The following is a 24,661-nucleotide window of genomic DNA, read 5'->3' as shown; positions in this document are numbered from 1 at the left end:
CAAAACAAGCTTAGATTATAGTAATGATAATTTATAGGACAGATAAAGAATATTCAAATAAATAAATTCGCAATAAAATCAAAAAAGATTAGGCGAATGATAAATACACTTGATATTACTAGTACATTAAGGAAAAGTATATTTTAAAGGAAAAAAAAAAGAAAAAAAAAACAAAACAAAGTTTGTTACAGCAGTATCAATTGATAGAAAAGAGTGGAAAAGCTTTGAGAGATAAGAGAATCAAAAGTTAGTAAAATTAAAATCAAACGTTGGATATTAAATAGAAGAATCAGTGAAGAATTGGGAATCAGAAGAGCAAAATAAAAATAGGAGATAGGTGGTAGCTGAGAATGAAGAGAAGAGAAACCCCGTTGTGCGATGTTTCAGGTACATCCACAGCAGTTGACTCAACATACTGCGAATCAAAACAATACCGTCTACAATCACAAATTACTTCCCTTTCCCACATTGTCGCGCCCCTTTCTTTTAGCCGTCTCGACTCTGACCCGCGGTGGTCAAAGGTTTACGATCCGTTTCCACAGGCCACCAGCTAGGTCATCATGAAAACCAAGCCAACGTGGAGGTAAGAAAATAGGACACTCGCAAGGAACCAGAGCTATACTGTTCTGATCAAGATAATTCGGATGATCTAACAGAACTACGGATGTAGTTAGTTACGCTCCTTCCAGGATGTTCCTTACGTGGACGTCAACCGAAGAGCACGCAACAAGGTCAGTGCCATTGCATGCTCTTAGGTATCAATCCTTGGCCTGCAATTTTGTCAATTTTGTCAATTTTGTCAATTTTGTCAATTTTGTCAATTTTGTAAATTTTGTAAATTTTGTAAATTTTGTCAATTTTGTCAATTTTGTCAATTTTTGTTAGTATTTTAGTATTTTAGTGTTTTAGTATTTTAGTATTTTAGTATTTTAGTATTTTAGTATTTTAGTATTTTAGTATTTTAGTATTTTAGTATTTTAGTATTTTAGTATTTTAGTATTTTAGTATTTTAGTATTTTAGTATTTTAGTATTTTAGTATTTTAGTATTTTAGTATTTTAGTATTTTAGTATTTTAGTATTTTAGTATTTTAGTATTTTAGTATTTTAGTATTTTAGTATTTTAGTATTTTAATATTTTAGTATCGCTTGGAGACGGTGATTTTAGCGGCATACTGGATTTCGTTTCGGTGAGCATGAACGCCTTTTTCAACAGGATAGGGGAAATTCTCCATGTAAGTTTCATCGAATGATTGTCGTTTTGACACTATAGTTTTATGTGAATACGATATTTTGCTCTACAAATAATATTCAAACGACAATGTTTCATCGTAATTTCCTTCCACTTGAAGATTGGTTATGAATGAATGACGCACAAACAAACTCAACGGAAGGTTTCCCAATTCCTCCCAACAACCGTCGTTATCAATCCGTACAACGTTCTCCATGTTCTATACAGAAAGTACATTTCGCGGCACATTTCATTCAAATAAACTCTCAACCCCGCGCGTCCATCACGTATACAAACCGTCTTCAAGTGGCAGGTACCTACTCGCCGTCCAAATTGGATAATTCAAACAATCAGCGGGTCCAAGAATTTCGCGCAAATCTCCGCGCATCGCACCGAGAAGGAGATCAACAACAACACACTCGAAATTTCTCTATTGCTTAATTGAATAATGTGCGAGGCGCGTTGATCTAATCCCCCAGGGCTTCAGCTTCAGCAGGAGGTTTGAGTTAAGGTTTTCGCTAGGCCGGGATTGCGCGATCAGTCGATCGCGAACCTTTGGATCAACCGGACACACCAGAAGAAACCTGCCGGATTGGAATAAGCTGTATAGGAGTGGTTGTCAGTGGAAGAAAGGAAAGTTACAGTTTTGTGGCAGCTTTTTGAAATGGTTTTATTTTTCGAGAGTTGGGCTTACAGCCACATTGGTGGTTGGGAAGAGGACGTGGACTTCTTGAGGGCGAATCTGTCGTAATTTTGGGTGACCACTTCGGCGATCTTTTTCGACCAGAGTCTTCGGGTGGAGGGTTGAAGGAGGATAAAGTTGACGAAGAGCATCAGTCCCTGGTAGGGCGCGGTGAAGCAGAACAAGTAGGACCAGACGAGGTGCGCGTTTTCGGTGATCATCATGCCGAACATCCAGGATAGTCCGAGCTGGAAGAACAGCAGCACCAGCAGGCGAAGTTGGAGCAGGGCCATGTTTTTGTTGGTTGATCGTGTCAGGTTGTCCGGGGCTCGGGACACGTGGTACATGATCAGAAGGAAGCAAGCCAGGTTGACGGTGAGGATCAGTGCGATCGGTATAAGGAGACCATAGAATTGTGCTTGATCGTGTGGGAAGCAAATGTCCGAAGTGAAGTTCTTTTTTGGAAGGTACAGATCATTGTTTTGGAAGAAGAAGAAGCCTACCGGAGCCAACGGAAGACCCCAGCTCACGATCGTTGCCTTCAGGACACAGTGCGTTGGTCGTAACTTGCCAAGTACTTTGACAAACTGCATGAACTGCAAGTGCGCGATCACCAGCATCCACATAAAGGTCACCAGGATGGTGTAGTGAATGGAGGCACCCTGTACGGCGCACCACATGTCATCGTCGGGTCTTCTGAAGTATTCCATGAACGTAAAAACGATCAACTCGATCGCGACCGCAAAGGACAGGTTCAGCAAGATCTTGGTGTTGAACAGGTCGTTCCATCGCGGGAACACGATCGCGGTTATGAAGATCCCCATAATTCCAAACAAGGACAACAAGCAGCCAACCAGCGTGATCGTATCCAGAATCCGTTCAGAGTTCGAATGCTCTATCGTCAGCTTTTCAGCGCCAAAAGGGTCCAGAAAGATCCGCGAGAAGCTCGTCATGTGGGAACACTTGCACAGATTCACGTTGTTCCACTTTCCGGACGATTCACACCCAATCGGAGACCACCGACTCGTATCGTCACCGTCGTTTCGCAGAAACTTCCAAAACTCGCACGAACTGTTCCGAGCGGGATCGACATCGCGCACGAAGACCGGCAACCGTTCGGGCAGTTCGGATCCGTACCCGGGCACGGTAACGCTAACGATCTTACCGTTGGTTCCGCGACTGTTCTCCCCCAAAGACTCTTGGAAGAAGCGATCGTTGAAGTACACCGAGATGACCACCCGGAACGGGACATCGGGGTTTGTGTTGTTGAGCCGAAGTTGCTTCATTTTGTCCACGAGCGATCGCGGAATAAAGGAAGCGATCTCGAGGTTCTCGATAGCTAAGGTATCTTCTTCCGAGTCGTCCATCGTTAGTAGTCTGAAACGAAACACAAAGTCTAGGTACAATTTTCATCCAAAGTGTTGTAGAATTAGGGTGTAATATCAAAATCGATTTTCCAGCACAGCATTATTTTAGTTCCTTTTGGGGTCCTAAACAACTCCCCAAAGTTTGGGAACGATTGGTTTAGTCCTCACTTTGCGCAAAGCGAATCAATTTTCCATACAAATTTGTATGGGAAAAATAATTTTTTTGAATTTTGGTATTTAAAAAATCCAAGTTTCACGCTATACTAAAACCGGATTCATATTCGGATGCTCTAGAATGTGCTCTACAACTTTCCCGAAGAGAGTATGGTGCTAACTTGCTCCTGAAAGAAGATACAGCGTCCTCAAAACTCGTCTAAAACGTGTTTTTCGATCAAAAAACACGTTTTAGACGAGTTTTGAACACGCTGTATCTTTTTATAGGAGCAAGTTAGCACCATACTCTCTTCGGGAAAGTTGTAGAGCACATTCCAGAGCATCCGAATATGAATCCGGTTTTGATATAGCGTAAAACGTGGATTTTTTAAATATCATAATTCAAAAAAATGATTTTTCCCATACAAATTTGTATGGAAAATTGAATCGCTTTGCGCAAAGTGGGGACTAAACCAATCGTTACCAAACTTTGGGGAGTTCATAAGGACTCTATAAGGAACCAAAAAGTTGCTGTGCTAGTTAAATTTGGACAACTTTATTTTTTTCCATACAACCATATTACACCCTATTGTAGAATACAGATCTTGGAGTGTACTGTCATGAAACATGCTTCTACCAAGTTTTTGATACCCAGTGATGACCATTGGACCCTTCGATATCACTATGAACCAGTTGGACAACTTTTAGGATGTTTTTGGTCCTCAAAATCCAAATCTTAAAGTTTGCGACACCCTATCGATTGGTGATAGTGAGAATCCGCGGAAATTTGCTCGTTTAAGGTCGATTTACCCTATTTTTTGCTGTTTTTATAAGTTTTAAATATATGTTGCTTGAATGTTCAATGCGGTGGCATAACTTTTTCTTTTCCATCGAAATGATTTACAGGTACATTTTGCGAGTTTTCCCTATCACAGGGTGGCCACTCAAGTCGGGAAATCGGGAAATCGGGAATGTCGGGAAAAAGTCGGGAATTTGTGATTTTTTGTCAGAAAGTCGGGAAAAGTCGGGAATCCCAAGCATACCTGCCTCATCTTTTTTCTAATTCTTGAATAATTTTGTAATATTTTTTACATACAACCTTTTGAAAAGAAAACAAGAATTCTTCTTAAGTAACTTACTTAAAATTTATGGTTTTTTTCACTATTTCAATTTATATGATAATTGAAAGGTTTTTTTAAGACATTAAAATACTTATAAACTCTAGATGCATTTGACACAGAATTTTATAATATTTTTAATGAATCAAAGAGTGTTTTAAATTTATTTTTGTTTATCAAACATTACCTCTTGTTCTTACTCTAACTTAAAACAGCAACAAAGTTAATGAAAAAATATTATAAAAATTGAGTTTAATTTTAACGATTATGGCTAGCGCAAACGTATGATTTGATCACATTGATTGAATATTTCATAGAAGATTCCAACTTGAGTTAGGCAATTTTTTGTGGTAAATATTTTTAACTGTTGAACTAAATTCATTAAGTCATTTAATATTTTTTTTCCAAATGATTCCCTTGATTTTTTTGTGAGTATGTGTAAAATACTTTTGATAAAGCTTGATTTTCAGTTATCGGAAAACTTAAATATCGAAAAAATCACTTAAAAAACTTTTTTTTGTTCAGAACGAACATTGTTTTGAAAACATGAAAAAAAAAATGAATTTGTTAAAAAATTAATCCAACAAATGTTGGTTAAAGTTATTGCAAATATGTTAAAAGAACATTGTTTTGAAAACATGAAAAAAAATGAATTTGTTAAAAAATTAATCCAACAAATGTTGGTTAAAGTTATTGCAAATATGTTAAAAGATTTTTTCCTTCAAACATTTCACATAAAATAAGTTGTAAAACATAAAATCTTATCAAACTGTTTTTTTTTTCATTGAAAAAAAAAATTAAGCAGTCAAATACTGACAACTAGATAAATCAACATAAATTCAAACAATCAATAACAAAATTTACAAACTTCAAAAGGAAACTTTGTAAAAACATTTTTTTTACGAATTCCTCAATATTTTCAAAAGTATTTTAAAGAATAACAGCAATAATATTTTAAATTAGTAAAATAATTTTAAATTTAATTATCTTTAACTTTTTGTCAATTCCAGTTGAAACGAAGTATCAAAAACCATAGTTTTGCAAATTTAAAAAATAAATATTGAAATCACAAATATTATTAAGCTTTTGGTTATTTTTCAAAGACTTATTGTTTATGTTTCTATTCGGAATCAAAATAATGAGTGCTTCAATTTTTAAAGGTTTTTTTAAAAGAAATTTGTTGTTAAGTTTCTGTTTATCGAAAGTTGTCGATAGTTTTATTTTCTTTAAATTCGTTTATTTTATGGTTTATATAATTCGTTTTTTTATGGTTTATATAGACTTTTTATAAGGAGTTTTTTGTTTGAAAACATTCTTTAGATAAGAAATGCCTGTTATTTGAGATTCTGGAAAAGTCGGGAAAAAGTCGGGAATTTCAAAATGAGATTTGAGTGGTCACCATGCTATCATCAATGGATTCCTCGGAATTTTTCACGTCAGAAAGAGCTTTGTCAAAATATTGAACATTTCAGCAACATATTTAAAACTAAAATTAACAGCAAAAACTAAAGGTAAATGGACCTTTTCCACGGGTTCTAACGTCAAAACTGAACTGTCAACCTGATGTTTACATTTCGACCCCCTTTGTTAGTCGATTTCCGATCACGTGGTTTCGTGCTTTTGACAGCTGTCAGCCGTTCCAATTAGCGAATTCGGATTTACGATTCCGCTCTGTATTCCAGGACACTTTGGAAGACCCAGAACATCCTAAGTGTGGTCCAAAGAGTCCATAGTGATGTCAAAAGGTCCTAAGGACATCACTGGAAATTAACCTTCATCGAAAACTTTGTAGAAATTGGGTTGTTACAACGGTAGACTCCAAAATCTGTATTCCAGGACAGTGGTAGCAAACAGTACAAAGTGCACCATAAGAACCTCATAATCACTTACCTCACATCGTACGAGTCAAAATCATGATCTTCGGTGGTATTCGTTCGAATCAGCGCTATCCCAGTAACGTTCGCCTCGTCCGGATCCGCCACCAACAGGACAAACCTGGGCTTGCGAAGCAACATTGTACCCTGCTCCTCGGAGTCGTTCCCTCGCCGATCATTGAGACAATTACGGTCAGCTCCGCGCACTGATTCCGCGATGGACAATTGGTTGATTATGCTCTCGGTCGAGTCCAGCAGGCGGTTCGTGGCGTTGTACAGCGACTGCGAGCCGTTCATCACGGACCTCTCGACGTTCATCATGTGGCTCAGAACGTCCGACAAGCCGCAGTAATAGGAAGTGCTTTTATTGCCAATTACGGCCGCGTTATTGGTGCCATTATTCAATAAGGTCTCTCGGAAATTTTCTATCGCACCCGACACTAAATAGATGTCCATTGGTTCCATCTTCTTTGTATAATTCTTGATGACGTCGTTGATGCCCTTCAAGGCGCCCTCAATTTCGTCAATTTGCATGCGGGAGGAATTCCGGTAAATGACATCAAGTGTTTTTGTTTCTGGGTTGGCCGGAGGCATGCACTGCTTTGAATCCTTTTCAACGGATTCCCAAACTCCACCGTAGATTCGATCGCCGAGGCACTTTCTGTACGGAATCAGTCCGGGCTCGATTGAGCACAGAACCTTCTGTTCCAAAGTTACACTCTGTCCTATTGGAGCCTTTGGCCACCACGTCCCGTTACGGTCAGACGGTTCCGGAAAACAAATCTCTGTACTGTTAATGCCCAGGAAGGCGAACTCTCTATTGTTGACCTCTTTGAACAAGGTCTCCAACAGCAGCCTAAGCTGATAGTGATCCCAAATGCCGCGCAGCGATTCTGAAAACAAAAAAACCTAATGAGAACTTGGCTTCCCTTACAGATCATCATGGGGTGTCGCCACCACATCCCCCTACTGGTAGCGATACTGGCCATCGCCACGCCGGCACTTTCATGGCGCGAGGTAAGACCCACAATACCCAACCTCAAATATCCCCATCTAAATCCCAAACCTTTCCAACAGTACCGCATCCGCCGCAGCACAGACCTGTCCGCGACGAACCCGCTCATCCCGGACGCCAAGCTACCGACCGACCTCGTTCCCCTGAACTACAGCCTGCGGATCGAGCTGAACGCCGCCCAGCTGGCGTTCCACGGCGCCGTCAACATCACGATGACCTGCGCCAAGCGAACCAACCAGATCAACCTGCACGCCCACCACGATCTGCAGGTGGACGAGGTCAACCTGGAGGTCGTGCAGCACAACGTGGGCGGCGTGGAGGGAGCGTCCGCGATCGTGAAGATCCGCCGCGTCGATCGCGTCCCGAAGAAGCCGCTGCTGGTGGTGTACTTCCACGATGACTTTGCCGCGGGAGGGTTGTACGAGGCGCGGATCCACTTCAAGGGTCAGATTTGGGAGAATACGGAGGGGTTGTTCCAGGGCAAGTACAAGAACTCCGAAGGGGAGTACATGCAGGAGCATTCGTACTTTGCGACGTACTTCCGGCCGCATTTGGCGCGTCGGGTGTTTCCTTGCTTTGACGAACCCGCGTACAAGGTTCCGTTCCAGGTGACGATCGTGCGACCCAAGGGATACCATACGTTGTTTAATACGCCCCTCGAGCGGACTGAAGCCGTTGACGATCAGTTTGAGGCGGATCACTTCAAGGTGACTCCGGCGATGTCCACGTTTGCGCTGGGATTCGTCGTGTCCGAGCTGTCGGAGGTGACGTACACCGTGACGGAAGGGGACTCGCAGGTCAAGCCTGTGCTTCGTATTTGGGCTCGCAAGGACGTACACGATCAGCTGAAGGATGTGAAACGTAGGGTGAGGGTTGTTCTGGAGCACCTGAATCGGTACTGGAACGAGGAGTACCCGCTGGAGAAGCTGGATATTGTTGCGTTGCCGAACTTTGCATCCGTGAAGCCGGCTGACAATTGGGGATTGATCTTGTTCAAGGAGAACGAATTACAGCAAGGGTACTACGGGATCACGCAAGAGTTGGTGTACCAATGGCTCGGTTCGTGGATCACGCCGCACTGGTGGAGCGATGCCCACGTGAACAAGGCCGTAGCCGGGTTCTTGTCGGCTTCGACGGCGATCGCGATCGACAACGGGGTTGAGTTTGAGGGCAAGTGGCCCATGACGATCCTGTACTCGATCTACTACGAGTTTAGCAAGCGGTATCCGCACTCGCGCATCACCGGGATGAAGCAGGAGACCACGTGCAGTAAAACCGAGTTGGTACTGCGCATGTTGAACTACACTTTGGGCGCTGAAACGTTCCGCAAGGGACTGCAGAAGTTTATTGAGCATCGAGAGTACAAGACGTTCGTCAGCAATGATATCTGGGAAGCGCTTACGAAGCAGGCCCACCTGGACAACAGGTTGTGCGAAACGGCAACGGTCAACGAGATCGCCGAGTCGTGGATCACCAAGGATCGCATCCCGATGGTCAGCGTGGTCAGGTCGTACGAAAAGCGGACAGCTACGGTCACTCAGCGGCTGTACCTGCGTGAACGACCCCACGATGTGCCCGAACAGGACAAGATGCTGTGGTGGATCCCGTTGGTTGTGGTGCGTCAAGACGGGCTGAACTTTACCAACACCAGCGCCACCAAGTGGATGAAGAAGGTCCGGGAGGTCACGCTGGAGAACCTTCCCGATGCGAACAACTTTATCATTGTGAACCCGGAAGAAATCGGACCGTTCCCGGTGAACTACGATCAACAGAACTGGAACCTGCTGGCCGACTACCTGCAGACGGAGCAGGGTCGCTCCAAGATTCCCGTGTACACGAGGGCTAAGCTGCTGCACGACGCGTGGAACTTGGCTTACGCTGGAGATTTGAGCTTCGCAACGGCGTTCAACATGACCCTCTTCATCCAGTACGAGCGAAACCATCTGGTGTGGAACCCGGTGTTTACCCTTATTGACCACATCGGACGCCACATCGACATGTCGGCCGTGCACAAGAAGTTCGAGATCTACGTGCGAACCCTGCTGACGCCGCTGTACGAGGAGTTGGTCGAGAACCAGCGTGACGACGAGGAACGCTGGAAGGGCAACCTGCGCTCGCTTGCCAAGTCGTTCCTGTGCAAAGCCGGCTACAAGCCGTGCATCGAAGAGGCCCAGAAGATCTTCCGCAAGTGGATGGACAGCACGGAACCGGACATGGGAAATCCGTGAGTTGTTCAGCTGTCAGAATGTGATCATTCAAATAATTGATTTCTTTACAGTGTTGCCAACCAGTACATCTGTCCGGTGTTCAAGTGGGGCACCCAGGAGGAGTGGGAGTTTGGTCTGCAGCGGGTCATCAACTTCCCGGAGTCCCGTGTCAAGAGCGAGCGGACGTACCTGCTGAAAACGCTCGCCGGCTGTCCGATCCAGGCGGCCAAGATCAACCGGCTGCTCAACCTGACCATCCTGGAGGACAACGGCAACTTCACCGACAACGACATCAGCCTGATCTTCAAGATGCTGTCCGGCGGTTCCAACGGCTACATGGCCCTGTTCAAGTTCCTGCAGCAAAACTGGGATGTGATCAAGGCGCGGTAAGTTCCACCTCTATTCACGCGTGTTCAAAAACATCAACCTTAAAACTTCTTGTTTCAGCCTAAAGGACCGCGAAAGCCTCTGGGACAACCTGATCAACTCGGCGACGGGACTGTTCACGACCCAGGAGGGCTACGACCTGGTCTCGCAGCTGTACACCCAGCGGCAGGGCGATTTCGGAACGGCCGAGCACATCGTCGAGAAGAGCCTGAAGAACATCAAGGAGGAGACCAAGTGGAGCGACGAGAACCTGCCGGTCATTGAGAAGTGGCTCGACAACTTTCTCAGCCGGAACAAGCTGAGCGAGGAGAAGTTTATGGGTTAGGGAGTTCCAGTTGGAGTGTTTGTTAAGGGGATATATTCGTAGTGTGTAATACAGGTAATATTTGAGCGACGGCTAAGGTAAGGTTGGGAATAGCTGGAACTATACTCAATTGTATCAGCGTAAATTGATACGATGGCAGTTCTGTTGGTGCTACGGAGCTGGTTGGAGACCAAATAAATCAGTCTGATTAATCTAACTGTGTGTGGAGGAGGTGGTCATCTGCAATTGAAAGAAATTTCCTTTGTCGTTCCTTTAAAAATTGTCAAAAATGTCAAAATTGTCAAAACTGCCAAAATTACCAAAAAGATAAAAATGACCAAAATGTCCAAAATGCCCAAAATAACCAAAATAACTAAAACGACCAAAATGTACAAAATGACTAAAACGACCAAAATGACCAAAATGACCAAAATAACCATAATAACCAATATGACCAAAATGACCAATATGACCAAAAGACAAAAACGGCCAAAATAACCAAAAGGGCTAAAATAACCGAAATTATCAAAATTAACAAAATACCAGAAATATGACCATATTGACTAAAAAACCAAAATGGCCAATTTGACCAAAATGACCAAAACGACTAAAATGATCAAAATAACTAAAACGACTAAAATGACCAAAATGATCAAAATGACCAAAATGACTTAAAAGACCAAAACGAATAAAATGATCAAAATGGCCAAAATAACCAAAATGACCAAAATGACCAAAATAACAAAAACGACTAAAATGATCACAATGACCAAAATAACCAAAATGATCAAAATGGCCAAAATAACCAAAATGATCAAAATGATCAAAATGACCAAAATGACTAAAATAACCAAAATGACCAAAATAAACAAAATAACCAAAATAACAAAAATAACCAAAATGATCAAAATGACCAATTACCAAAATGATCAAAATGACCAAAATGACTAAAAAGACCAAAACGACCAAAATAACCAAAATGATCAAAATGGCCAAAATAACCAAAATGATCAAAATGACCAAAATAACCAAAATAACCAAAATGATCAAAATGGCCAAAATAACCAAAATGATCAAAATGACCAAAATGACCAAAATAACCAAAATGACCAAAATAGCCAAAATGACTAAAATGACTAAAATGGCCAAAATGACTAAAATAACCAAAATGGCCAAATTGGCCAAATTGACCAAATTGGCCAAATTGACCAAAGTGACCAAAATGACCAAAATTACCAAAATTACCAAAATGGCCAAAATGACTTAAAAGACCAAAACGACTAAAATTATCAAAATGGCCAAAATAACCAAAATGATCAAAATGACCAAAATGACCAAAATGACCAAAATGAACAAAATGACTAAAATGACCAAAATAGCTAAAATGACCAAAATGACTAAAATAGCCAAAATGACCAAAATGACTAAAATGGTCAAAATGACCAAAATGAACAATATTACCAAAATGACTAAAATGACTAAAATTACCAAAATAGCTAAAATGACCAAAATGACTAAAATGACCAAAATAGTCAAAATGACCAAAATGACCAAAAAGACCAAAATGACAAAAGTGACAAAAATGACAAAAATGAAAAAAATTACAAAAATGAAAAAAAGACAAAAATTACAAAAATGACAAAAAATTACCATAATGACAAAAATGACCAAAATGACCGAAATGACCAAAATGACCAAAATGACCAAAATGACCGAAATGACCAAAATGACCAAAATTACCAAAATTACCGAAATGACCAAAATGACCAAAATGACCAAAATGACCAAAATGACCAAAATGACCAAAATGACCAAAATGACCAAATTGACGAAATGACAAAAATGACAAAAATGACAAAAATGACAAAAATGACAAAAATGACAAAAATGACAAAAATGACAAAAATGACAAAATTGACAAAAATGACAAAAATGAAAAAAATGACAAAAATGACAAAAATGACGAAAATGACAAAATTGACAAAAATTGACAAAAATGACAAAAATGACAAAAATGACCAAAATGACCAAAATGGCCAAAATGGCCAAAATGACAAAAATTATTAAAATGACCAAAATGACAAAAGAGACAAAAAAGACCAAAATGACAAAAATGATTAAAATGACCAAAATGACCAAAATGACAAAAAAGACCAAAATGACAAAAATGATTAAAATGACCAAAATGACCAAAATGACAAAAAAGACCAAAATGACAAAAATGATTAAAATGACCAAAATGACCAAAATGACAAAAAAGACCAAAATTTACAAAGTGATCACTGATGACTAAAATTACCAAAATGACTAAAATTACCAAAATTACCAAAATTACTAAAATGACAAAAATGACAAGAATGACAAAAATTACAAAAATGACAAAAATGACAAAAATGACAAAAATGACAAAAATGACCAAAATGACCAAAATGACCAAAATGACCAAAATGACCAAAATGACCAAAATGACAAAAATTATTAAAATGATAAAAATGACAAAAAAGACAAAAAAGACCAAAATGACAAAAATGATTAAAATGACCAAAATGACCAAAATGACAAAAATGATTAAAATGACCAAAATGACCAAAATGACAAAAAAAGACCAAAATTTACAAAGTGATCACTGATGACTAAAATTACCAAAATGACTAAAATTACCAAAATTACCAAAATTACTAAAATGACAAAAATTACAAAAATGACAAAAATGACAAAATTGACAAAAATGACAAAAATGACAAAAATGACAAAAATGACAAAAATGACAAAAATGACAAAAATGACAAAAATGACAAAAATGACAAAAATGACAAAAATGACAAAAATGACAAAAATGACAAAAATGACAAAAATGACAAAAATGACAAAAATGACAAAAATGACAAAAATGACAAAAATGACAAAAATGACAAAAATGACAAAAATGACAAAAATGACAAAAATGACAAAAATGACAAAAATGACAAAAATGACAAAAATGACAAAAATGACAAAAATGAACAAAATGACAAAAATGACAAAAATGACCGAAATGACCAAAATGACAAAAATGACAAAAATGACAAAAATGAACAAAATGACAAAAATGACAAAAATGACAAAAATGACCATAATGACAAAAATGACCAAAATGACCAAAATGACAAAAATGACCAAAATGACCGAAATGACCAAAATGACCAAAATGACCAAAATGACAAAAAAGACCAAAATTTACAAAGTGATCACTGATGACCAGTGTTGCAAATGAGTGATAAAAAAGCTATCAATAGATTATCTCTGCACCAAAAATATCCGAGAGTATAGTGGCCGTCACTATAGCTTGTGAGATCTCTTATTGTGTCTCGTGATTCCCAGCGATGTCATTCTCTCTCTATCACTCTTCCCCTTTACCCCGACTATGCGCTCTCGCCGCTGAGTCTCTCAATCTCTCCAAAAACTGCAATGAGAGAACGCGAGATGGCGATTAGGATCCGACCACGCATGACGTCCCGTCAAACTGCGTTTGCGAAATTGGTTTTGTGGCGGCTTTTGTGGTTAAACGCTGTTGCGGTAGCATGATCGTGGAAGCGGGAATGAGAGAGAAAAGGAAAATGTCAATCGTGAGTGGGCAAGCACGAAAACGTGTTCGGCTATGTTCGGCGCTGAGAGTTTCAATGAAGAGAGAAGAGCAGTTGTATTTGAGGCATGAATATTCAGGCGGGATAATTGTAGTTGCTGAGAGCTGATATTTTGATATTTTAACAACCCTGCTGATGACTAAAATTACCAAAATGACTAAAATTACCAAAATTACCAAAAATGACAAAAATGACAAAAATTACAAAAATTACAAAAATTAAAAAAATGACAAAAATGACAAAATTGACAAAAATGACAAAAATGAAAAAAATGACAAAAATGACAAAAATGACAAAAATGACAAAATTGACAAAAATTACAAAAATGACAAAAATGACAAAAATGACAAAAATGACAAAAATGACCAAAATGACAAAAATGACCAAAATGACCAAAATGACCAAAATGACCAAATTGACCAAAATGACCAAAATGACCAAAATGAACAAAATGAACAAAGGACCATAATGATCAAAATGGCCAAATGACCAAAATGACCAAAATGAACAAAATGACCATAATGACCAAAATGGACAAATGAACAAAATGAGCAATATGACCAAAATGACCAAAATGGCCAAAATGACCAAAATGTCCAAAATGACCCAAATGACTAAAATGACCAAAATGACCAAAATGGCCAAATCACCAAAATGAACAAAATGATCAAAATCGTCAATTTGGTCAAATGGTCAAAATGTCAAAATGTCAAATGTCAATATCGTCCAAAATACCAAAATGACTAAAATTCAAAAATAACAAAAATAACAACAACAGAATGACAATAAATTACAATAAAACTAAAAATAATGGCAAATTTGTCAAAAAACGGTTTAAAAATTTTATTTGTTCGAAATCGACAGAATTGATCATAAAATAAATAATGTTTATAAGTTCAAGCGAAACGCTATGAACTACAATAGCGTAGTTGTAAAAAATGATCTGTACTTCCCTACAACGTCATTAAATTGCCATTCAGAACAAATTCATGAATTAAACCTTATCGTCTGTGAGTGGTGCACCCATTAACTTTGCGTATGAGTCAGAGGCTCCAATTTGACGCGGTTCTTGTTTCCTTCTACGCACTAAACAACCGATTTCTTAGTAAACAATGCAATGCTTCTTACCCAAGGGAATACCGCTGGAATTGTCGTAGTTTGAAGCATTTCGACCGCTGTATTTCGCTGCAACATGCACCAACATTGTAAGGTTGTTGTCCTGCATCGATTCAATTCTGGCCACGTGAACTTTTTCCACCAAATGTCCCATTTTTGAACTGGTCAAAGTTTCCCTGTACCGATGCTCCATATTCTCAGTCGACTGTTCGTGAGCGTACTTGTTCTGATAGCGAATCCTCATCGCAAAGATGTGCACATCCGGGTCCTTTTTCTGCTCGACGACCTTCTGCGACTGAACCAGGGTAAAATTGGGCACGGCGTGACCTTCACACCAGTACCAACTTGGGAATTGACCGCGGACGGGGAGTTCGTAGATCTCGGCGTCGTTGCCGGCGTTCGTCGCGTTCGGAGGTGGCCACAGTTTTTGCTTTATTGTTACATTCGTGCGGAGTTGCAGGTCGGCTCCGGAGAAGCAGGTGAATCCGGGATCGGAGTCCGAGTCTCGCCATAGGAAGCGACTGTTGGTGATACTTAGAAGGAGTTTGTGGACGACACGATCATAGTTTAGGTTCAGTTGGGGTAGGATGGTTTTTTGCTGTTTTCGCTGGTAGGCGACGCAGGAGGATACGTTGGCCAGGGAAGAGTAGTTCTTCGATGAGGCAGTGTAATTTTGGTTGAGATATGCTGTTCCGTTGAAGGTCGTGTTGTACAGGATCGTTGAACACTGATACGAAGTCTGATTTTGTAACTTGTTTAGTATTCCCAACTTGCGATAACCGTCGACGACAAACTGAGCCAATTTCGTCCGGTTTGAATTGTTGGACTCGATCTTGAAGCACGTGTCCTGGTACAAGCTATACCGCGTAGTCAGTTCGTCCGGATCTTCACAGTACAACCATAGCAGGGTCTTCTTCGGCCTGTAGATGCACAGCTGATGATGCTCTTCACCACAATCGACAAATTTTCCTTTCGCCGAGGTACTATTCACGTCCACCTTCAAACAGTTTCCAGAAGAACCGTACTGAGATATCGCAATTTCCCTTAGATCTGGCACAATTCCCCAACCCCTGCCCGGCAGTCTACTCCTTGGCAAACCATAATGACCGTCCTTTCGTACCGAAATCCAAAATTCACTCGCATTCTTCAGGATCAACTCCCGCACCGCAGCCACCTCCTTGTCACCCAGATGGTAGAAATCGTCCACGGTTCCGGTGGCCAAGCAAAGCTCCCCGGACCAGGCCCGTGCCCCCGTCAACATCACGCAAATATCTTCGTTCTCCAGCAAGGCGAAATTCGGCGGACACTTACAGTCTTCCGAAAGCGTGCCATTCTGGCCACAAACGTTGACCGTGAGGAAGTCTTCGGACTTGACCAACGTAGAACTCGCGACCAACACCAAAATCACCAAATTGAAACTCATTGCAGAACTTGGCTGCGCGCGCGATCGTCTTGAACTGCACTGAAAAAGTTACTGAATCAACTCTTACTCAACCGAGCGATCCCCAGAACAGTCGGATTCTGCGAAAGTGCATTTAAAGTAGGGGGATGTGATTCTGGCAATTGTTCAAACACTTCACATGTTCTTAATTGAAATCTCAAACGTCCAGAATTGTGCACATTTTATCGTACAACACTGAAGGTGACTCACAGACCACAAAGAAGAACTTATCAGCATGAAAGAGTGCAGGAAGTTTTGGTGATTTATGCCATTCAGGCGCTATTTAGCCAATAGAAAAGAGTACAACTCACAGCAGTGGCGTGTGGTTGGTTATTGATTTAGGAGCCAAATTTCCCTTGGGACGAGTGCAGTTGTACGGGGGCAAAGTTTGGCGATTACGTGAAAACTTTTAGCAGTTCGAGGTGAACTTTGTTCATCTGTTAGTCTATAAGTTGTCTGTGGTTAACAAAAGTGGAATGAAATATTGAATGGCTTGAGGTAGACATGAATGTTTTCTTTTGTAAGAAAAAATACTTTCTAATGAAAACCGGAATTTATGTCTGGCTGAACACATTATAATTTAATTAATTTGTAAAAAAAAAACTAGTATGACAAATAACTTTCAAGCGGAGAAACAAGCGTTTCACTGAAAAAAAACCAATTCAATGCATTGTTCAGCAAATTAATACAACTCACAAAAAGCTAAACACTGAACAATGATTTTTTCCTAAGTTTTTCAATACTCAAAAAAAAAAGAAAAAAAAATTGAGTAGATTTTTTTCAAGAGCAATTGTGATACTAGGACGTCCAAATTTCCCGGGAAACGGGAAAAATATTTTTTTGCAATTCCGTCGTGAACCTATTTACTTTTCCTGTCATTCTTGAACGACGAAATAGCCTACTTTTCTGTACCAAAAATAACAGAATCGAATAGCAACACTTTTCAAAATAAATGCTGAAAATTTCTACTTTTCAGCACTCAAATGGGTGCTGAAAAGTTGAACTTCTCAGCACTTGTTTCGAAAAGTAACACTTTTCAACATTTTTTTGATTTAAACGAATTTGACATAAAATTTCACTCAGTGTGTGTTTTTTGGAATTGCAAAAAATGTTGTAAGCAACTCGTTGCAAAACTTGTTTTTTTCAGCACTCGTCGTATTTATCCAACTTGGTAAACCTCGTTGGATAAATGTACAACTCGTGCTAAAAAAAATCTTCTTTTTTAATTCGCCTCAATTGTCCTGATTTGCCCACATGCCGGTATTTGAGAAAAAAAAATGATGTGATTTTTTTCCAAATTTTAAATCATATTTATGATAGATTTCTCAATCTTTTAAATATATATAAAATCAAATAGGAAATATTTAAAGCGTGTGCAGATCGGTAAACTAAAATTTTCAACAGTTTTCCCTGAAAGCAAATTATTGTTGATATATGCATTAATGCACATTATAATGCCTTAAAATTATTATCGATTCGTTCATTTATTTTCGCAACCAAATCAGATTTTCTAGACCAACTTTTTTTTACTTTCGGGAATTCCTGGGACAAATAATAAAAGAATCCCGGGATTCGGGAATTCCCGGTTTTGAAAAAACCCCGGGAAATTTGTCCCGGGGATTCCCGGAATGGACGCACTATGTGCTACAATTGTGAATGGCAATATTTAATATTGGTTTAAAATGTTCATATTTTAATAATTCCGTTTTTAATGCTAAAATTTTTATATTTTACAATATTGGTGTCAATATTTTTTAAGTGTTCTTTATTATTGAAAAAAAAATGTTTTCTAAAATACGATATTCATAGTTATACCGAAAACTTCAACTATGCAAAAAAAAACATTCTGTATTACGGAAATTTGAGTTTTGAATATCTGTATTATTTTAAATAATATTATTCTTCAGTAACATTAACTATAGGGGAACAGCATCAAATTCCAGCGTGCCTCTAATGTTGCCATATCAGCACTTTGACGTTCAATCACAGCTCCAAAATAGTTTTTTCGACTACAATCTTATCACCAAGTGTAACATCTTTAGTAAGCACACTGATTTAAAAGGTTTTCTGAGCGAATGCTTCTAAATTAAAGCAGTAATAAGCACAAGTTACAAAATTGCGACGCTTTTTGTCCCACCTTGACAAAACGAAAACGTCAATTTTCTTACCGGGTTTGCCTCGGACAATGATAGCGGAGTTCAGCGATTGTCTACGCTTCATACAAAAAACATTTGTTTTATATGGAAATTGTCCAAGTGGCGAGGGGTCTGAGATCTCAAAAAGTGTCCACGTGGTTTATGGATAGTCCCTTAACACATCTAATCCGAAAACATAAAAAAATGAAAATACAAGTATCTTTGGAAATACGGTACATTCAATTTTGTGAAATTTGAGGATTGACAAAAGCTGAGGCCAATAGGGTCCTGAAGTCCTATGCCAATTTTTATGTACAACGGTAAAAAATACGATTGAAAAATTTAAGCCAACATTTTTTGATGGATCAACTCCCTTTGGAACGAGCTGTCAAGTAGGACATTTTCTATCAAGATATTTTTTAATTTTTCAAAATTAATTTAAAAATCCATTTTAAATCCTTTGTGAACAATAATATCAGAAATTTAAGCTTCATTTCAGGACCCAATATTTGTATTTTTTGTAACTTGTAATTTTGTGTAAATTTGTATTTGTAAATTTTGTCATGTTCATCAATTTTATCAATTTTTACAATTTTTGTCATTTCAGTTTTGTCAATTTTATCAATTTCGTAAATTTTCTCAATTTTTATAATTTTTGTCAATTCAGTTTTGTCAATTTTATCAATTTCGTCAATTTTGTCAATTTTGTCAATTTGGTAAATTTTGTCAATTTGGTCAATTTTGTTAATTTTGTCAATTTTGTCAATTTTGGCAATTTTGTCAATTTTTCAAATTTGTCAATTATGTCAATTTTGTAAATTTTTACAATTTTGTCAATTTTGTCAATTTTGACAATTTTGACAATTTTGACAATTTTGACAATTTTTACAATTTTTACAATTTTGTATTTTTTTTAAATTTTCAATACCGTAAAACTGGGCAACTTTGATAGGTTTGCGATTTTTCCGCAAAATAAAGAGTACAATTAAAATACGCAAGGAATGGTTCAGAAACATACTGACCGTGGTAGAGAAGTGTTCAAAGTACCTCAAGAAGATCTCTTCATAAAATTTTGAAAAGTTTAAAAAGTTAGTAACTATAAAAGAAAATGTTGATGAAAGTCGTTATTTTAAGCTTCTCAAAGTGTCATGATTTTCTCAATGAACATGATTGGAAAACGGGATGCATTTTCGGATTCTTTGGACAATTTTCCACTAGGAGAAGGTTAAATGAGTTTGTAATTAATAAATAATATGTGTTTTTGAAACACAATTTAAAAAAAATCTCAAAATATATAGGCAATTCCAGTTGAACAAATTTCATGTAAAATGTGAAAACTTGTGATTCGTGCTAGTTTTTACAAATTTCAGGCAAATTTCCGACGTTTTAACAATTTTACTTAAAATTTATATGTATTTTGTTAAAAAGCTTATAAACTTAGTTAACTTAATAAAAACATTGATTTTTTTCTCAAAAACTATATCAGCTACTTGTGATGATACATTTTGCGTACGCATAAAGTTTGAACATCTTAAATATGGTTTTAACAAGAAAAAAAGGTGCAGCGGCAATGCTAAAGGCATAACCATCATGACGAAGAACTTCGGACACAAAAGTAAATGAAATTTTTATAGTTGTTTATATTTGCGTTTCTTGGCAACACAATCAATCACGAAAGAGTAATTTCGTAAGATCCATTTATTTTTAATCAATGATGTTCTCATGGCAATTTGGCGTTGGTTAACGTTTGAAAATTTCAAACGCTTCTTGGGCTTATCGTAATGGCAAGATTTTCGGGCCAGTTGATATGAAATCAATTCTATGTTAAACTTTCAGCATTCAAAAATTTTTAAGAAATATTTTTCAAACAATAAAAAGACGCTATCAGGACTACAATTTATTACAAAGAGTCATTCTGAACCATGTGTTAAAGACACAACACACAAACCCTAGAGTTTGATACCCATATTGCCCCAACTCTTATGGTTCCGCAAATGTCCCCTTATCGGAACATCCCCGGGGCCTCCGGCCACTCCAGTTGGTGGCCACTACTGCCAAAATGTCAAATTTCATGTCCAGTATCAAAATCCCTAAAGTTTGATACCCATATTGCCCCAACTCTTATTGTTCCGCAAATGTCCCCTTATCGGAACATCCCCGGGGCCTCCGGCCACTCCAGTTGGTGGCCACTACTGCCAAAATGTCAAATTTCATGTCCAGTATCAAAATCCCTAAAGTTTGATACCCATATTGCCCCAACTCTTATTGTTCCGCAAATGTCCCCTTATCGGAACATCCCCGGGGCCTCCGGCCACTCCAGTTGGTGGCCACTATTGCCAAAATGTCAAATTTCATGTCCAGTATCAAAATCCCTAAAGTTTGATACCCATATTGCCCCAACTCTTATGGTTCCGCAAATGTCCCCTTATCGGAACATCCCCGGGGCCTCCGGCCACTCCAGTTGGTGGCCACTACTGCCAAAATGTCAAATTTCATGTCCAGTATCAAAATCCCTAAAGTTTGATACCCATACTGCCCCAACTCTTATTGTTCCGCAAATGTCCCCTTATCAGAACATCCCCGGGGCCTCCGGCCACTCCAGTTGGTGGCCACTACTGCCAAAATGTCAAATTTCATGTCCAGTATCAAAATCCCTAAAGTTTGATACCCATATTGCCCCAACTCTTATGGTTCCGCAAATGTCCCCTTATCGGAACATCCCCGGGGCCTCCGGCCACTCCAGTTGGTGGCCACTACTGCCAAAATGTCAAATTTCATGTCCAGTATCAAAATCCCTAAAGTTTGATACCCATATTGCCCCAACTCTTATTGTTCCGCAAATGTCCCCTTATCGGAACATCCCCGGGGCCTCCGGCCACTCCAGTTGGTGGCCACTATTGCCAAAATGTCAAATTTCATGTCCAGTATCAAAATCCCTAAAGTTTGATACCCATATTGCCCCAACTCTTATGGTTCCGCAAATGTCCCCTTATCGGAACATCCCCGGGGCCTCCGGCCACTCCAGTTGGTGGCCACTACTGCCAAAATGTCAAATTTCATGTCCAGTATCAAAATCCCTAAAGTTTGATACCCATATTGCCCCAACTCTTATTGTTCCGCAAATGTCCCCTTATCAGAACATCCCCGGGGCCTCCGGCCACTCCAGTTGGTGGCCACTACTGCCAAAATGTCAAATTTCATGTCCAGTATCAAAATCCCTAAAGTTTGATACCCATATTGCCCCAACTCTTATGGTTCCGCAAATGTCCCCTTATCGGAACATCCCCGGGGCCTCCGGCCACTCCAGGTGGTAGCCACTACTGACAAAATGTCAAATTTCATGTCCAGTATCAAAATCCCTTATGTTTGATACCCATATAGCCCCAACTCTTATGGTTCCGCAAATGTCCCCTTATCGGAACATCCCCGGGGCCTCCGGCCACTCCAGTTGGTGGCCACTACTGCCAAAATGTCAAATTTCATGTCCAGTATCAAAATCCCTAAAGTTTGATACCCATATTGCCCCAACTCTTATTGTTCCGCAAATGTCCCCTTATCGGAACATCCCCGGGGCCTCCGGCCACTCCAGTTGGTGGCCACTACTGCCAAAATGTCAAATTTCATGTCCAGTATCAAAATCCCTAAAGTTTGATACCCATATTGCCCCAACTCTTATGGTTCCGCAAATGTCCCCTTATCGGAACATCCCCGGGGCCTCCGGCCACTCCAGTTGGTGGCCACTACTGCCAAAATGTCAAATTTCATGTCCAGTATCAAAATCCCTAAAGTTTGATACCCATATTGCCCCAACTCTTATTGTTCCGCAAATGTCCCCTTATCGGAACATCCCCGGGGCCTCCGGCCACTCCAGTTGGTGGCCACTACTGCCAAAATGTCAAATTTCATGTCCAGTATCAAAATCCCTAAAGTTTGATACCCATATTGCCCCAACTCTTATTGTTCCGCAAATGTCCCCTTATCGGAACATCCCCGGGGCCTCCGGCCACTCCAGTTGGTGGCCACTATTGCCAAAATGTCAAATTTCATGTCCAGTATCAAAATCCCTAAAGTTTGATACCCATATTGCCCCAACTCTTATGGTTCCGCAAATGTCCCCTTATCGGAACATCCCCGGGGCCTCCGGCCACTCCAGTTGGTGGCCACTACTGCCAAAATGTCAAATTTCATGTCCAGTATCAAAATCCCTAAAGTTTGATACCCATATTGCCCCAACTCTTATTGTTCCGCAAATGTCCCCTTATCAGAACATCCCCGGGGCCTCCGGCCACTCCAGTTGGTGGCCACTACTGCCAAAATGTCAAATTTCATGTCCAGTATCAAAATCCCTAAAGTTTGATACCCATATTGCCCCAACTCTTATGGTTCCGCAAATGTCCCCTTATCGGAACATCCCCGGGGCCTCCGGCCACTCCAGGTGGTAGCCACTACTGACAAAATGTCAAATTTCATGTCCAGTATCAAAATCCCTTATGTTTGATACCCATATAGCCCCAACTCTTATGGTTCCGCAAATGTCCCCTTATCGGAACATCCCCGGGGCCTCCGGCCACTCCAGTTGGTGGCCACTATTGCCAAAATGTCAAATTTCATGTCCAGTATCAAAATCCCTAAAGTTTGATACCCATATTGCCCCAACTCTTATGGTTCCGCAAATGTCCCCTTATCGGAACATCCCCGGGGCCTCCGGCCACTCCAGTTGGTGGCCACTACTGCCAAAATGTCAAATTTCATGTCCAGTATCAAAATCCCTAAAGTTTGATACCCATACTGCCCCAACTCTTATTGTTCCGCAAATGTCCCCTTATCAGAACATCCCCGGGGCCTCCGGCCACTCCAGTTGGTGGCCACTACTGCCAAAATGTCAAATTTCATGTCCAGTATCAAAATCCCTAAAGTTTGATACCCATACTGCCCCAACTCTTATTGTTCCGCAAATGTCCCCTTATCAGAACATCCCCGGGGCCTCCGGCCACTCCAGTTGGTGGCCACTACTGCCAAAATGTCAAATTTCATGTCCAGTATCAAAATCCCTAAAGTTTGATACCCATATTGCCCCAACTCTTATGGTTCCGCAAATGTCCCCTTATCGGAACATCCCCGGGGCCTCCGGCCACTCCAGTTGGTGGCCACTACTGCCAAAATGTCAAATTTCATGTCCAGTATCAAAATCCCTAAAGTTTGATACCCATATTGCCCCAACTCTTATTGTTCCGCAAATGTCCCCTTATCGGAACATCCCCGGGGCCTCCGGCCACTCCAGTTGGTGGCCACTATTGCCAAAATGTCAAATTTCATGTCCAGTATCAAAATCCCTAAAGTTTGATACCCATATTGCCCCAACTCTTATGGTTCCGCAAATGTCCCCTTATCGGAACATCCCCGGGGCCTCCGGCCACTCCAGTTGGTGGCCACTACTGCCAAAATGTCAAATTTCATGTCCAGTATCAAAATCCCTAAAGTTTGATACCCATATTGCCCCAACTCTTATTGTTCCGCAAATGTCCCCTTATCAGAACATCCCCGGGGCCTCCGGCCACTCCAGTTGGTGGCCACTACTGCCAAAATGTCAAATTTCATGTCCAGTATCAAAATCCCTAAAGTTTGATACCCATATTGCCCCAACTCTTATGGTTCCGCAAATGTCCCCTTATCGGAACATCCCCGGGGCCTCCGGCCACTCCAGGTGGTAGCCACTACTGACAAAATGTCAAATTTCATGTCCAGTATCAAAATCCCTTATGTTTGATACCCATATAGCCCCAACTCTTATGGTTCCGCAAATGTCCCCTTATCGGAACATCCCCGGGGCCTCCGGCCACTCCAGTTGGTGGCCACTACTGCCAAAATGTCAAATTTCATGTCCAGTATCAAAATCCCTAAAGTTTGATACCCATATTGCCCCAACTCTTATTGTTCCGCAAATGTCCCCTTATCGGAACATCCCCGGGGCCTCCGGCCACTCCAGTTGGTGGCCACTACTGCCAAAATG

The 24,661-nt window shown here is 40.1% G+C and overlaps 1 protein-coding gene across 1 annotated transcript in view; it reads left to right on the top strand.

The window, feature by feature from the left end:
* The first annotated feature begins 1,994 nt into the window (after positions 1-1,994).
* The window catches only part of LOC128092444 (uncharacterized), a 51,158-nt gene continuing 28,491 nt past the window's right edge, over positions 1,995-24,661 (top strand). The window contains exons 1-5 of the mRNA XM_052706264.1: positions 1,995-2,286; positions 7,360-7,440; positions 7,501-9,662; positions 9,717-10,031; positions 10,093-10,352. Of these exons, the coding sequence (XP_052562224.1) occupies positions 2,134-2,286; positions 7,360-7,440; positions 7,501-9,662; positions 9,717-10,031; positions 10,093-10,352 (2,971 nt within the window). The 5' untranslated portion in view covers positions 1,995-2,133. The remainder of the gene's footprint in view (positions 2,287-7,359; positions 7,441-7,500; positions 9,663-9,716; positions 10,032-10,092; positions 10,353-24,661) is intronic.

This window comes from Culex pipiens, chromosome 1, assembly GCF_016801865.2.
Source record: "Culex pipiens pallens isolate TS chromosome 1, TS_CPP_V2, whole genome shotgun sequence".
NCBI classification, from domain to species: Eukaryota; Metazoa; Arthropoda; class Insecta; order Diptera; family Culicidae; genus Culex; species Culex pipiens.
The sequence above is the reverse complement of the archived record's forward strand: the minus strand, read 5'-3'. Positions and strand labels throughout refer to the sequence as shown.